At 32.7% G+C, this 12543-nt stretch overlaps 1 protein-coding gene across 5 annotated transcripts in view; it reads right to left on the reverse strand.

The window, feature by feature from the left end:
* LOC148162376 (putative bromodomain-containing protein 10) overlaps positions 1-12543 on the reverse strand; it is a 125792-nt gene that overhangs the window by 21226 nt on the left and 92023 nt on the right. For 4 of the 5 annotated variants that reach the window (XM_088019160.1, XM_088019161.1, XM_088019159.1 and 1 more), the window contains one exon: positions 2360-2439. In XM_088019160.1, coding sequence (XP_087875286.1) covers positions 2360-2439 — 80 coding nt within the window. Of the gene's footprint in view, positions 1-2359; positions 2440-12194; positions 12419-12543 lie in introns of those variants that run through there. The other variant, XM_088019162.1, reaches the window with a different exon arrangement.

The raw sequence follows: 12543 nt of genomic DNA on the forward strand, positions 1-12543 counted from the left end.
AATAATTTGCAGGGGTGCTTGGGTGGCTCAGTCGGTTAAGTGTCCGACTCTTGGTTTCAGCTCAGGTCATGATCTCAGGGTTGTGAGCTCGGGCCCTACATCAGGTTCCAAGCTGGGCATGGAGACTCTCTCTCCCTCTCACTCTGCTCCTCCCCTGCCTCTCTCTCTCCCTCTCTAAAAAAAAAAGGAATAATTTGCAGAATCTGAGGTGCTAAATGACATATTGCTAGAGCAAAAGCAAAGGAAGGAAATAAACCTTGCTTCTTTATTATATAATAGTTTCTTACATGTGGGGGGGAACTTCCAAAGAATGAAAGAAACAAAGTATATATAAAGTTATTTTGAAAGGCAAAACGATAGGTTTTGTCTGTAACAACAAAGTTTACTAGTGACTAATACTGTCTTATCTGCTGTTCTTTGCTTATTTGAAGCAAATGACCTATTTCCTGGGAGACAGCTGTCAGTTTTCTTTATGAGTAATACCATGTTATTCATGTTATAAACTAGGCATAAGAACCACAGTTCTCATAAGCCTATTCCCCATCCTAGCCACCCCCCCCCCCACACACATTCTAGGATACCTTAAGAACTAGGAAGGGGATTTCATTTATTTTAAACAGTTCAATTTGGCTAAATTCATACTTTCACCTTAAGTTTCTGAGAGTGGTAAGCAAACGGTCAGTAACTGATAAAGCATCACTTAGTACTGTGCCTTTCTAACTTTTTGCTCATGACCCATGGTCAAAAATGTATTTTACAATGCATGCCAGTACAATCAACAAAAGATCAAAACCAAAGTTTCATGAGACAATATTATCCTTACTATATTTGACACACTCATAATTTCTTTTCTCTTTTAACTGTTAGCTTAAAAAAGGAATGCTGGTCATGTAATCCACTAGATTAATTTCATGCCTCACTAACAAATACCATTTGCCATTTTAAAAACACTGTCTATGCCACTTATTATATATGAAAGTTTGTCTACTAAGATAGGAATGGAGACAAATATCAACAGCAGGCCAGATCTGTTCTGGTATTTACATTCCCGGGGAATTTTAAGGGATTTGAGGGGGAAAGTGAGTGGGAAAAATAGCAAAGGCTTTGATATCAGTGACAGAATGACAATATACTACTAAAGTATCTAATAAGAGGTATAAGCAATGATTAGAAAGTCCGCCAAGTAAAACAGTAAACACACATTTTCCACTAAATATCCTGTAACCAAGGTTATATTATATAAAATGATTTTGTAAAAGTGTTTGTAATTCATTCTAAGAATGTCATTAAAAATATTCTATCCTAAAATACTAAAAGAAAATATACCTATTTTCTTTCATAGCTCATTTAAAAATAGTAAATTTACCAATTAGTAACTTCCATAAAAACATTTCCCAAAATAAGATTTTTACTGAAAAATAAATGTGTCTACATTTTTGAATATATATATTAAACTCACATTATACATTATCAATATTTTCATAGTTATTACTCCTTTTATTTTCTTCTTGACTTGAGACTGACAAAAATTCATTTTAACATCACTTATTTTTTGGAAATTAAGTATTAGATTATAAAACTTTTGAAACTGGATTGGACACAGTAATACAAAGAAATTTTTATAAAAGTGTCATTTGAAGAAAACACATCTTTTATAAAATAGAAAATAAAAGTATTATTTAAAGTGAGATTCTTTGCTTATTCTAGTACCAACTACAAATGAAACACTCTTCACATAATATGGCAGTAAGTATACTTTTTTCCTTTTGCAGAAATGTTTAAAGACCATTCAACTAAATGTTACTTAATACTCTCTCTGAAGTACTCTAGAAATACATTTCTAGAGTATTAAGTTATTTAATACTCTGAGGCCAACCTAATGTAAAAATACTCTCTCTGAACTCTAGCTAAGAGTTAAAAGATTTGTGTTTTAAGTCTACCATTTCTACAGTGCCCAAATAAATGAAAATAAATTTATTTTCAAATTCATAAAATTTATTTACAAATTATTTACAAATTATGATTTCTTCTTGGAAGACTTCCATGTACACATTTACTTTCATATGTTATATAAATATATTTACTAATATATAATATATGTTCTATTAAACTACTTCTACAAAGCAGGATAGCATATAAAAAAAGATTTTTGGCTATCAAAAGACAAAAAGGGAAAAAATTTTGAAACATTAGATTCAATCTTAGCTATGCCTTGCACTTGAAGGGAAAAAAGTCACAGATGGCAACATTTCATTGAAAGTATGTGTGTTACAGTGGAATTTAGCCAATCTCTTGAGGAACAATATAAACACTAAAACAAATAAACTAAAAAATGTTGAGACAAAATTAAAACATTTACCTGGAATTCTGGTACAGTAGGTGACTTTGTGACAGTTTTCCTCTTCTTTGTGATTGCTTTTTTAGATATGGATTTTTTTCCTTTCAAGATTAAAAGAGAAAAGCTTCATAATACTGTTTATAGCACTTCATTAACAAAAACCAAATTACATAGAACCTTGAAAGTTAAAATATAACTAACAGATGGCTGCTAGTGAGTCAAATAAAAATGATGAATCAAAACAAACCCCAGTAAAAGCAAACATTAAACTATAACTACCAGTAACAGACATTATTAACAAACGTGGGTTTCTTTACATATGAACCAAACTATCATAATCTGCAATGAGTTGCACGGAATCAGAATTTATTATAATAAAATTTGGCAAAAAAAAAAAGTTACATTACTATTGCTCAGTTAAAATCTAATTCACAACTTAAAATGAAATTACATAAGAAAAAAAAATCTTACCTTTTAACAATGACTTCCATAGTCAGGAACTTGCATAAAACTATACTCTGAAGACTATGGTCTAAAGCCAGCCTAATGTAAAAATCCTCTCAGCAGCTTAGGAAACAAGGTTTTTCTATCCCTTTAGCTCTGCACTCACTTAATGGGCTGCCTCTGAAGTATTCAATAACCAGTTTTAAAACAAAGTAAAAATCTCCCTTTAAAAAGTACATCTAGTCATCTGTACAATCAGAAAACACTGAGGAAAATCCACATTCTTAAAGAAATCCAATTCATATCACATACTGAAGTATATCTATTCTGTGTATTTAACATGACAAAAGAGATACACACATGCACATAATCTCTTTTTAAAAAGGAACATCTTAAAGCATATTTTGTTTCCACTTGTACTTAGCAAAATCAATTAATAAACTGGTTGTTAATTATTCAACAAACATGAGATACAGGGCACTGTACAATTTATGGGGACAACAAAGAATTATAAAATGGAAATCCTGTCCTCCTGGAGCTGGAAAATCTATGTAAGGAAATAAAAAATTAATCAGAAACAAAAGTTAATTTTAGTTCACAATCATTACTAAGCTAAAATCAGCTTAAAAGTTACTTTTTCAGAAGGGAAAATGAGTACACAATGTAACTCTGCTCAACATAATCCCTATTGCTCCTTTCTAAATATTTTCCTATACAGATATAATCTTCCATGCAGTCATTTGATTGCAACATTAGGCACAATTCCAATTAATTGTATTTTCTCCTGTATTCTTTTTTAACCAGATCACGGAACTGTAATTTGATCATTTCTAACTTTTGACTCAATAAAAATGCATGTATACTATGCTTGAACTACTGCAAATTTCGCATTGCTGAGGTTCACATGGATTTTACTGTCTTGTTCTAGTATCAACCTGTTGTCATTTGACATTTACTTTTAATTAAAATAACCTAACATATCCATATTCCTCATCACTGTTGTTTCTGTGCTTACAGAGAATCTATACCACAACTAAACTTCTACAAAAATAGGTAAGTGGGTGGTCTACTTAACCAATATTCAGGGAGAAATGATTAAATTCTTGGTATCCCTATAATATAGCTAGAGTAATTGATTTCTAAACTGGGTACAATAGGTACCTCTCGAGGGGTCTCATGAATTTGGACAGAAGAATGCTTTTCCTCTGTAAACTATCTTTACCATTTTTTAAAGTTCATAGGAAAAGATTTAATGGCCCTAAGTCTGGGAAAGCTATCAAAACAATTTGAAGGAAATGAAATTCTTCCTTATCCTCCTACCCACAGCACTGCTCTAATTAGCTTTTTAAAAATCACTTAATTTGGTATTCATAAGCACAACAGAGGTCACCCTTGATATTTCCAATAAATTTCACACTGTTGCCACATAGGCACTAAACTCAGGTACTAAATTTTCAGTTAACTCTAGAAGTCACTCTTATTTTAATGGATTAAGCAGCTGTAGTGGTTACTGGGTATTTCCTTTCACCATGCCATTAGGATACTTAAATGTGATTAAGTAAATGGAAGTAGTATTCTGTAGTGGTTTTAAGCTTGTTTTGGAACTAAACTACCTGGGTTTGAATACCAGTTTTAATCACCTACTAACTGCAAATTGCTTTATTTCCTTGTGCAGTTTCTTTATCTATAAAACAGGGATAATGGTATTACCTAATTTCTTTGTGAAAATTAAAGAAATTAAAACATGTAAAGAAATTAGACTACTGTTAGGCACATGGTTAAGTGATCAATGTTAACTGTTATTATTTCCCTTAGCTAAGCCATGATGATAAGGGTCTAAAATAAGTATTATCTTTTGACCTTCTTCAAATTCTTTTATTAACTTACTCCTTTTCTTAGTTCTTCTTGCCCATATGTCCTCTGTGCAACCACTCTACTTTGTAGGTATATTAGTATAAACACTTATCATACAGTATTATAATGATCTGTTTATGTTTCTCATTCTTACTAGCTGAATTGTTGACAACAGAAATCATATTATTCATTTTGTATTTACAGCATTTTTCATACAAAAGTTAGGAGAAATGATCCTTAAAGCGAAGAATCTTACTTTTCAAAGAAATTTCACCAGTCTGGAAATAGGAAAAGGAAAGCGGGTAATTACTTATAATTCTTAGGGTCCATCTGAGTCCATTTTTTTTAAATAAAGAAAACACTGACAACAACTTTAAATAATTTACACATTTTACCAAATAGTTTCACATGACCTAGGAATGGTAGTAAGACCACTAACATTTATTGAGACTCTATTATATATCAGACATTTAGCAAGATAATTTATACAAATTACCTCAGTTAATCTCAAAACAACCCTCCAAGGTAGGCAATACCTCATTTTAATGTGGAATAACTGAAGATCAAAAAGACTACTTAACTTACTCAAGTGTTACACTGTAAGTAAGTACCATAACCAGGGATTCTAACTCCAAAGTCCAAGTTCTTTCCATTATGTAATTCTACCTCTCAAAAATCATGGTTACCATTTATTGACTCCTACCACATGCCAGTCACCATGTTAAGTACTATGCATTTGGTATTCCAATTATTCTTTTAATGATTAGAGCAAGGTAGGTATTACCTCATTTTTCAGATAAACAGGATAGCAATACATAAATAAATTGATCGAGGACTTGTAGCTAATATGCACTGAAACAGTTATTTGCACTAGATCTGTCACACTTCAAACCTATGCTCTTTTTTATGATAAAATATTGCATTCTTTCAAACCTTCTGCAGCAATGTAATCTGATTCTGATTGATTTCAGAGCATCCCTTTTGATTAGGATTAGAAGATTTGTATGTACTATTAATACCTTCAGTCTACACCCTCGGAAGAATTTGAACACAAATTTTCCTGTATTCTTCAGTAAAAATTGGCTCTTCCTTTTTATGATACTACTTTTAAAATGGAGCATGGGATACTACAAAACCACCTAGTCTTTATTTGGTAATTTGTTTTTGTTCCAGGGCAAGATATATACAGGGCAAGTTACATACTGCCCCCTAGTGGGCTTCTGTTCCTCTAACACATGCCTGATCATATTCCAGGTCTTTACCCCACTGCCCTAAGTTACCTGGTCCCATAAAACAGAATACAATTCTCAGATCTAGGATTGTACTAAAGTCAGAAGTCACTTAAAGCATATGCAGAATTTCAACACAATTCTTGGGCCTAAAACATAGACATGGGCAAAAAGTTAGTGTCAACTTGTACCTGGAAAATAGATAAGGAAAACTTAATTTCTAAAACTTAGTAATTAGTGCAGCCTAAGGAAGCTTTTTTCAAACTATGTTGAGAACAGCTGTAGTAAAGGAAGCCCAACTTTAGAGAAAAACAATGTAACTAAAAATATATTTTACATTGTAACTTAGGCACAGAACTCCAGTCTTCCAGAATGTTGAGATACACCTCTTAACTAGAAAAATAATGATTATCATCCCCAAACCAACTCCTCTTTCGTGAGTTTCCTCCTCATCTTTACTCTTCTCCTTAACCTGCTTTCCTTGCCTGTCTTCACTTTTGGCCCCTTGAACTATTCAGAGACTTCCATTTCAAACCCCCCTAGATCTGGCCTTCCCACGTTCAGAAATTATCCTAAGGGGCACCTGTGTCACTCAGTCAGTTAAACAACTAACTCTTGATTTCAGCTCAGGTCATGGCTTTGGGGTCATGAGATCGAACCCCGAGCTGGGCTCCACGCTAAGTGCAGAGTCTGCTGGAGATTCTCTCCCTCTCCCCCCACCTAAAATAAATAAATAAATCTTAAAAAAAATTAACCTAACACATTCACTACTTTCTCAGTGCTTTCATTTTAGGAATCATAGTAAGTGAATAGATACTAAGACTTAATCACTGTTAAAAATAAAATGCCAAGGGCATTTGTATTATTAAATAGTGAATCTGGGAAGTATCTGGAATGTGAAGTCACAGAAATGGAGTCTAAATTTGACTTTTTATTTACTATGTGTGCATGTCTTGAGCAAATATTTACATTCTTTACAAGTTTCAGTAGTGTTTTATCTCTAAGTAAGCCATTTGACCTTAACAAAACAACCGATTTTCCTTCTATTCTTGCCTATAAGCAAATTTCTCATCATACTAGTAATTTTTTTAACACTGTCATATAATTCAGTAACAGCTATTTTTTTTTCCTTTACTTAAATACTAAGTCAGTTGTCAAAATTTGCTAGTTAGTGCAACAACTCTCTCAAAACATTATTTTTTCTGTCAATGGGCTAGAAAAGTCATATAAGCATTCCTTATCTGGATTTAGAAATTTCCTCTTCCTAAACTTACCTTCAACCCCTTCATCTAAACCCTGCCGGTTTCTTTTTATATCTCTTTAATGGTGTTGTAACTACCCTGTAAGATCCTTTCTCCTAATCCTGCCACTTATTAGCTGTGTGACCTTGGGCAAGTTAATAAACCTCTCTGTGCCTCAGTTTTTTAAATCTATAAAATCCATATATTGGGGAACAATATCATTTACTGGAGTTTTTATGGAAATTAAATGAGAAAATATGTATGAAGACTTAGAACAGTGCCTGGCATACACTTAGCATTATGAGTATTAGCTTCTGGAGGGGAAAGAGTACAAAGCATTAAAATTAAAGGACAAGGTGTTCTATCAATCCTTTTACTCTCTTGTATCTTGGCATCTTGAGTTGGTCCTCTAAAAATTTTCCCCATAAAGACACCCATGGTTAGGTTCTATAATCTTATCAAAAAAAAACTAAATTCTTTTACAGTAATGGGCCAGAATGTGATCAAATATCATAGATTACACTGCTTAGTTATTCCCTATAAAGGAGCTTATTGCTTTTTATACATTATGTCTTACTTTAAGCTGATTTCCTTGCACTGGGTGCCTGGTTCAATTATTTAAAATAGCACCACCCGCCCAGAAAGAGATCACCCAAAACTGGCATATTCTCATCATTCAAACATTTCTAAAACCTCAACTTTGCAACTTTTTCCTTACGTTTTTCTGTGTTTTTTTCCAGTGACACCAGCTTAATTATACCCCCATACTTTTGCTCACATTAGTAACCATTTTTCATCTATTCAATCCCATTATTCTTCAAAGTCCTTTATCCTCTGTGAAACCTTCTGAGACTACTATAGCACATACTGATTTACCCTCCATTTGACCTTTTATGTTCTGTTTTAACTATATACTTAACAATTATTAAAACAAATTATTTACCACTTTTGAGCCTTAGTTTATTCACTTATGAAAGAATGACACCACCTGCCTTATTTATTTTAATCAGTCTAAAGGAGCTACCACAAAACGATTTCATTAAAAATAATGACCATGTGAGGAGGGGGAAAAACCCTCCAAACCAAATTGGTTGAAATGAATAACTTAAAACACCATAAGCTTTTTCTAACAATTAATGTATCTTTAATCATTTTTGCCTATTTTTTCAGGTTTTATAAAAAGTCCTCTACCTTTTAAAATCTACTTTATTTCAGCCAACTCTACCTCCTCTACACAATCTATAACAGAATATTATTGAAAACAACCAAAATGACCAATAGTTGGTTAAATAACTACAAAATACACATAACAGAATCCCATGCAGTCTTTTAAAATGATACTGCAGATATCTATCACACAAAGATGTTTATGGTATATTGTTATGTGGAAAAAAATAGATTGTAAAATGGTATTAGTCCAATCCTATTCAAAAATATAAATGTTTTAGAAAGACATAAAAGACACATATTAAGGGGTTAATCTGAGTCATATCTGAGTAACCATATTATGTGTGTTCATTTACTTATTCAATAGATTCCTAAACAATGTGTGGTCACTATGCTAACTTCTGTCCTCAAGAATGTTATGAAATAGGGGTGCCTAGGTGGCTCAGGCATTAAGCGTCTGCCTTTGGCTCAGGACATGATCCCAAGGTCCTCGGATAGAGCCCCGCATTGGGCTCCCTGCTCAGCAGGAAGCCTGCTTCTCCCTCTCTCACTCCCCCTGCTTGTGTTCCCTCCCTCACTGTCTCTCTCTCTCTGTCAAATAAATAATCTTAAAAAAAAGAATGTTATTAGAGAGACAATCATCCAAATAATCTAGAAATAAATGCAACCATTATAAATAAATTATTTTATTAAAAAGAAGTATCTGCTATAAGCAGGCACAACAGGGAATATTCCAATGTTTTTCTATTCTATAATGTTTCTAAGAGTAGGAAACAGGCTTAAATAACTCTGGAAAACAGTATGGAGTTTCCTCAAAGTTGAAAATAGAGCTACCATATGACCCAGCAATTGCACTAGTGGGCATTTACCCCAAAGATACAAATGTAAGGATCCGAAGGGGTACGTGCACCCTGATGTTTCTAGCAGCAATGTCCACAATAGCCAAACTATGGAAAGAGCCAAGATGTCCACTGACAGATGAATGGATAAAGAAGATGTGGTATATATATATATACAATGGAGTATTATGCAGCCATCAAAATGAATGAGATCTTGCCATTTACAATGATGTGGATGGAACTGGAGGATATCATGCTGAGCGGAATAAGTCAATCAATCAGAGAAAGACATGTACCATATGATCTCACTGATATGAGGAATTCTTAATCTCAGGAAACAAACTGAGGGTTGCTGGAGTGGTGGGGGTGTGGGAGGCATGGGGTGGCTGGGCGATAGACACTGGGGAAGGTATATGCTATGGTGAACAGTGTGAATTGTGTAAGACTGTTGAATCACAGACCTGTACCTCTGAAATAAATAATACATTATATGTTAAAAAAAAGAAGATAATAGGAAGGGAAAAATGAAGGGGGGCAAATAGGAGGGGGAGACAAATCATGAGAGACTATGGACTCTGAGAAACAAACTGAGGGTTCTAGAGGGGAGGGGGGGATGGGTTAGCCTGGTGATGGGTATTAAAGAGGGCACGTATTGAAAGGAGCACTGGGTGTTATACGCAAACAATGAATCACAGAACACTACATCAAAAACTGATGATGTAATGTATGGTGATTAACATGCCATAACAAAAAAAAATTAAAAATAAATAAAATCTTTTAAAAATGTAAATTAAAAAACACAGGCTTAAGTAACTAAATAAAAATAAATTAAAAAATTAAGAACCAGAAAGAAAACTCTGAAAAAAGGTAAAAATGCTTTAAAGTTGCAAAACTGCCTCATAGTGCTCTAAAATTATCAAATCATTCTCAATTTGTCTTTGTACATTCTACTAAAAATTATCTCCCAGCTACTAAATTCAGAGATTCCACCAAAAATTAAATAGTAATCAACATAAGATGGATATTAACCACAGGTAGAATTTAGTTCATTCTAAGTGAAGGTTCGTGGATGGCATACCTTATTCCAAAGATTATTCTACAAGAATGTTATTACTTGAAGAAAAGCTGTGTGTTCAAATAAACTTGAAAAATACTAGGTTAAACAAAACTAAACAGTTCCTTTTCCCAGAGTCCTTAAAACACAGGTCCAGAATAACTTATCCACAATTTTGAAGTCTAAAAGGTTCTCAAAACTAAAGTTTTAAAAATAATTTATATGGTAGCAAAACCTCACATGAACTGTTCTGAGGTTCTTCATAGTCTTCATCTCATTTAATCTGACCATTCACACATTTTTCTGTAGAAATTATGTGTTTACACATAATTTGTGTTGGCTACCCCAACTCAACAGGGAATGTTACTTACTAAACATATACATCATAATATCCTCCTATAATCTGATGATTTCTGAATTCCAAACATATCTGATACAAGAGTGTTTTAAAATGCATTGTGGACTTATACTAATGCACAATGTGAATCTATCAGAAGAGCATTTCCACATTTTCCAAAGTTGTCACCATGGAGCTCACTTTTAAAAAAGAGTAGAAAGAGGAAATTGGATTAGGGTTTGCCCAAAACTGACTGTAAAAAGCCACAATATCTTATAACTAATAACGGAGCCCAGGGCAAAGCCTCAGAAAGACAAGTGTACTGAAAATAATGTAAAACAAATGGCTTTTTGTTGTTATAACATTTTATGTAACACTGTTGTAACAGAAAGGAGTTTAGTATCTGATAAACGAAGAGAATGGGCTTACCCAGTACTAAGAAGGGAGAAACAAATTGTGTTTGCCAGATTCAAGAATTTTTGTTACTAAAGACTAACTTTCTAAAATCTGCTCTGAAGATAAAATTAGAAAGTATATAGGCAAGAGCATTATTTTCTTTTATTTCATGCCTGTAAGCTTTCTGTACCCACCTAATTACAGGGTACACAGGTACCTGCTGAATTTGCTTCTGAGTTTTTTTCATTCACTCATCTAAAACTGGACATGAAACTCCCACAGATTTTCTCTCTGATCTACAAAATTCTGATCTTCCATTTAAAAAAAATGTAGCAACACTTTAATTGCTTACAACAGAAATTCCTTTTAATCCAATGCTTAGTTAATATTTTTACTCTGCTATTGGTATAGTCTGTATAGGAGCTACATCAGTATCTCCCCCTGTTAAGTCATAATTACCTTTGACACATGAATAGTAGGTCATGAATAAACACTTAATAAAAGGTTTCAGGTGATATTAATAGAACAGTACTGCACACTTTAGAACTGGAAAAATAATTCCAATTTAAAACTATTACTTAATATTTTAGAGGCTAACAATTCAAAGAGAACTTGCCAAATCAAACTAAATTTATATAGCCTAATGGGTTATTATAAAAGTTAAAAGGCTCATTTCTGAAAGTTACTTTAAAAAACTGTAGTTTTTCATCACCTGGGTCATTGTAGACCACTTTGTAATTTTCAGTTTAACAAATTATGCCTGTTCTTAATCGTAAATTCTATGCCTCCTTATCAATGATACATTATATACATTTTAAAATATATTTAATTGCATTTATTTAAATAACTATGGTATAACAGTGACTATATCAGCTAAACAAAATTCACTCCCTCATTTGACAACTCATCAAATTATTGTCAAATTTTAACTATCTTTTTTACTGAGGAAAGACATAAAAAACTGAAATCCACAAATAATCACAATAAACCACAACTCATTTTAGTAAACAATTCAAGTTTTTCCTAACCAGGCAACTTTTATAACTTTTTAATAAATGGAGTTCATCATTTGCTTTTATCTCACCTATCTTCTTGACAAACAAGACATAAACTGATTAAAAGGCAAACAACAGGAAAAGCAAAAACACCTGAATAATGAAAGAACAACCAACCACTGAAGACTTTATAGGATTTTTTGTTATTGTTTAATTAAAGACTTGTTAACAAAACACGTATTTAAATTTGATGTAAGACAAATGAACAAATCCTCTTACAAAAATATGCTTAATGTCCTATTAGTTGATGTAATTTTTTTCCTTGTAATTCACAACATTTTTACTGGATATGAAAATATATACTGAAAACAGAGTGCTAAAAAATATATGATGTGGGAAAAAAACTGAAACCCAGAAAGATAATCTGACTTGCCTTGGTTTAAGTTGCTATGCACTTTATATAGTACTGGGAATGATATCTCCTGATATCAGTGCTTTTTCCATTACACTGTACTGCTCTTAGCCTGGGGAAAAAAAACACTTCTCATAAATGATAGGAACCATTACTTATGGAGAAATTGGTCCAGAGAAATGTAAAAACATAATGTCCAAAGATTTTGCAACTGAAAATTAAATTAAAATATACTGC

This window comes from Eumetopias jubatus, unplaced genomic scaffold (genome assembly GCF_037043125.1).
Source record: "Eumetopias jubatus isolate StellerSeaLion01/CBP00866 unplaced genomic scaffold, mEumJub1_p1.0 scaffold_15, whole genome shotgun sequence".
NCBI classification, from domain to species: Eukaryota; Metazoa; Chordata; class Mammalia; order Carnivora; family Otariidae; genus Eumetopias; species Eumetopias jubatus.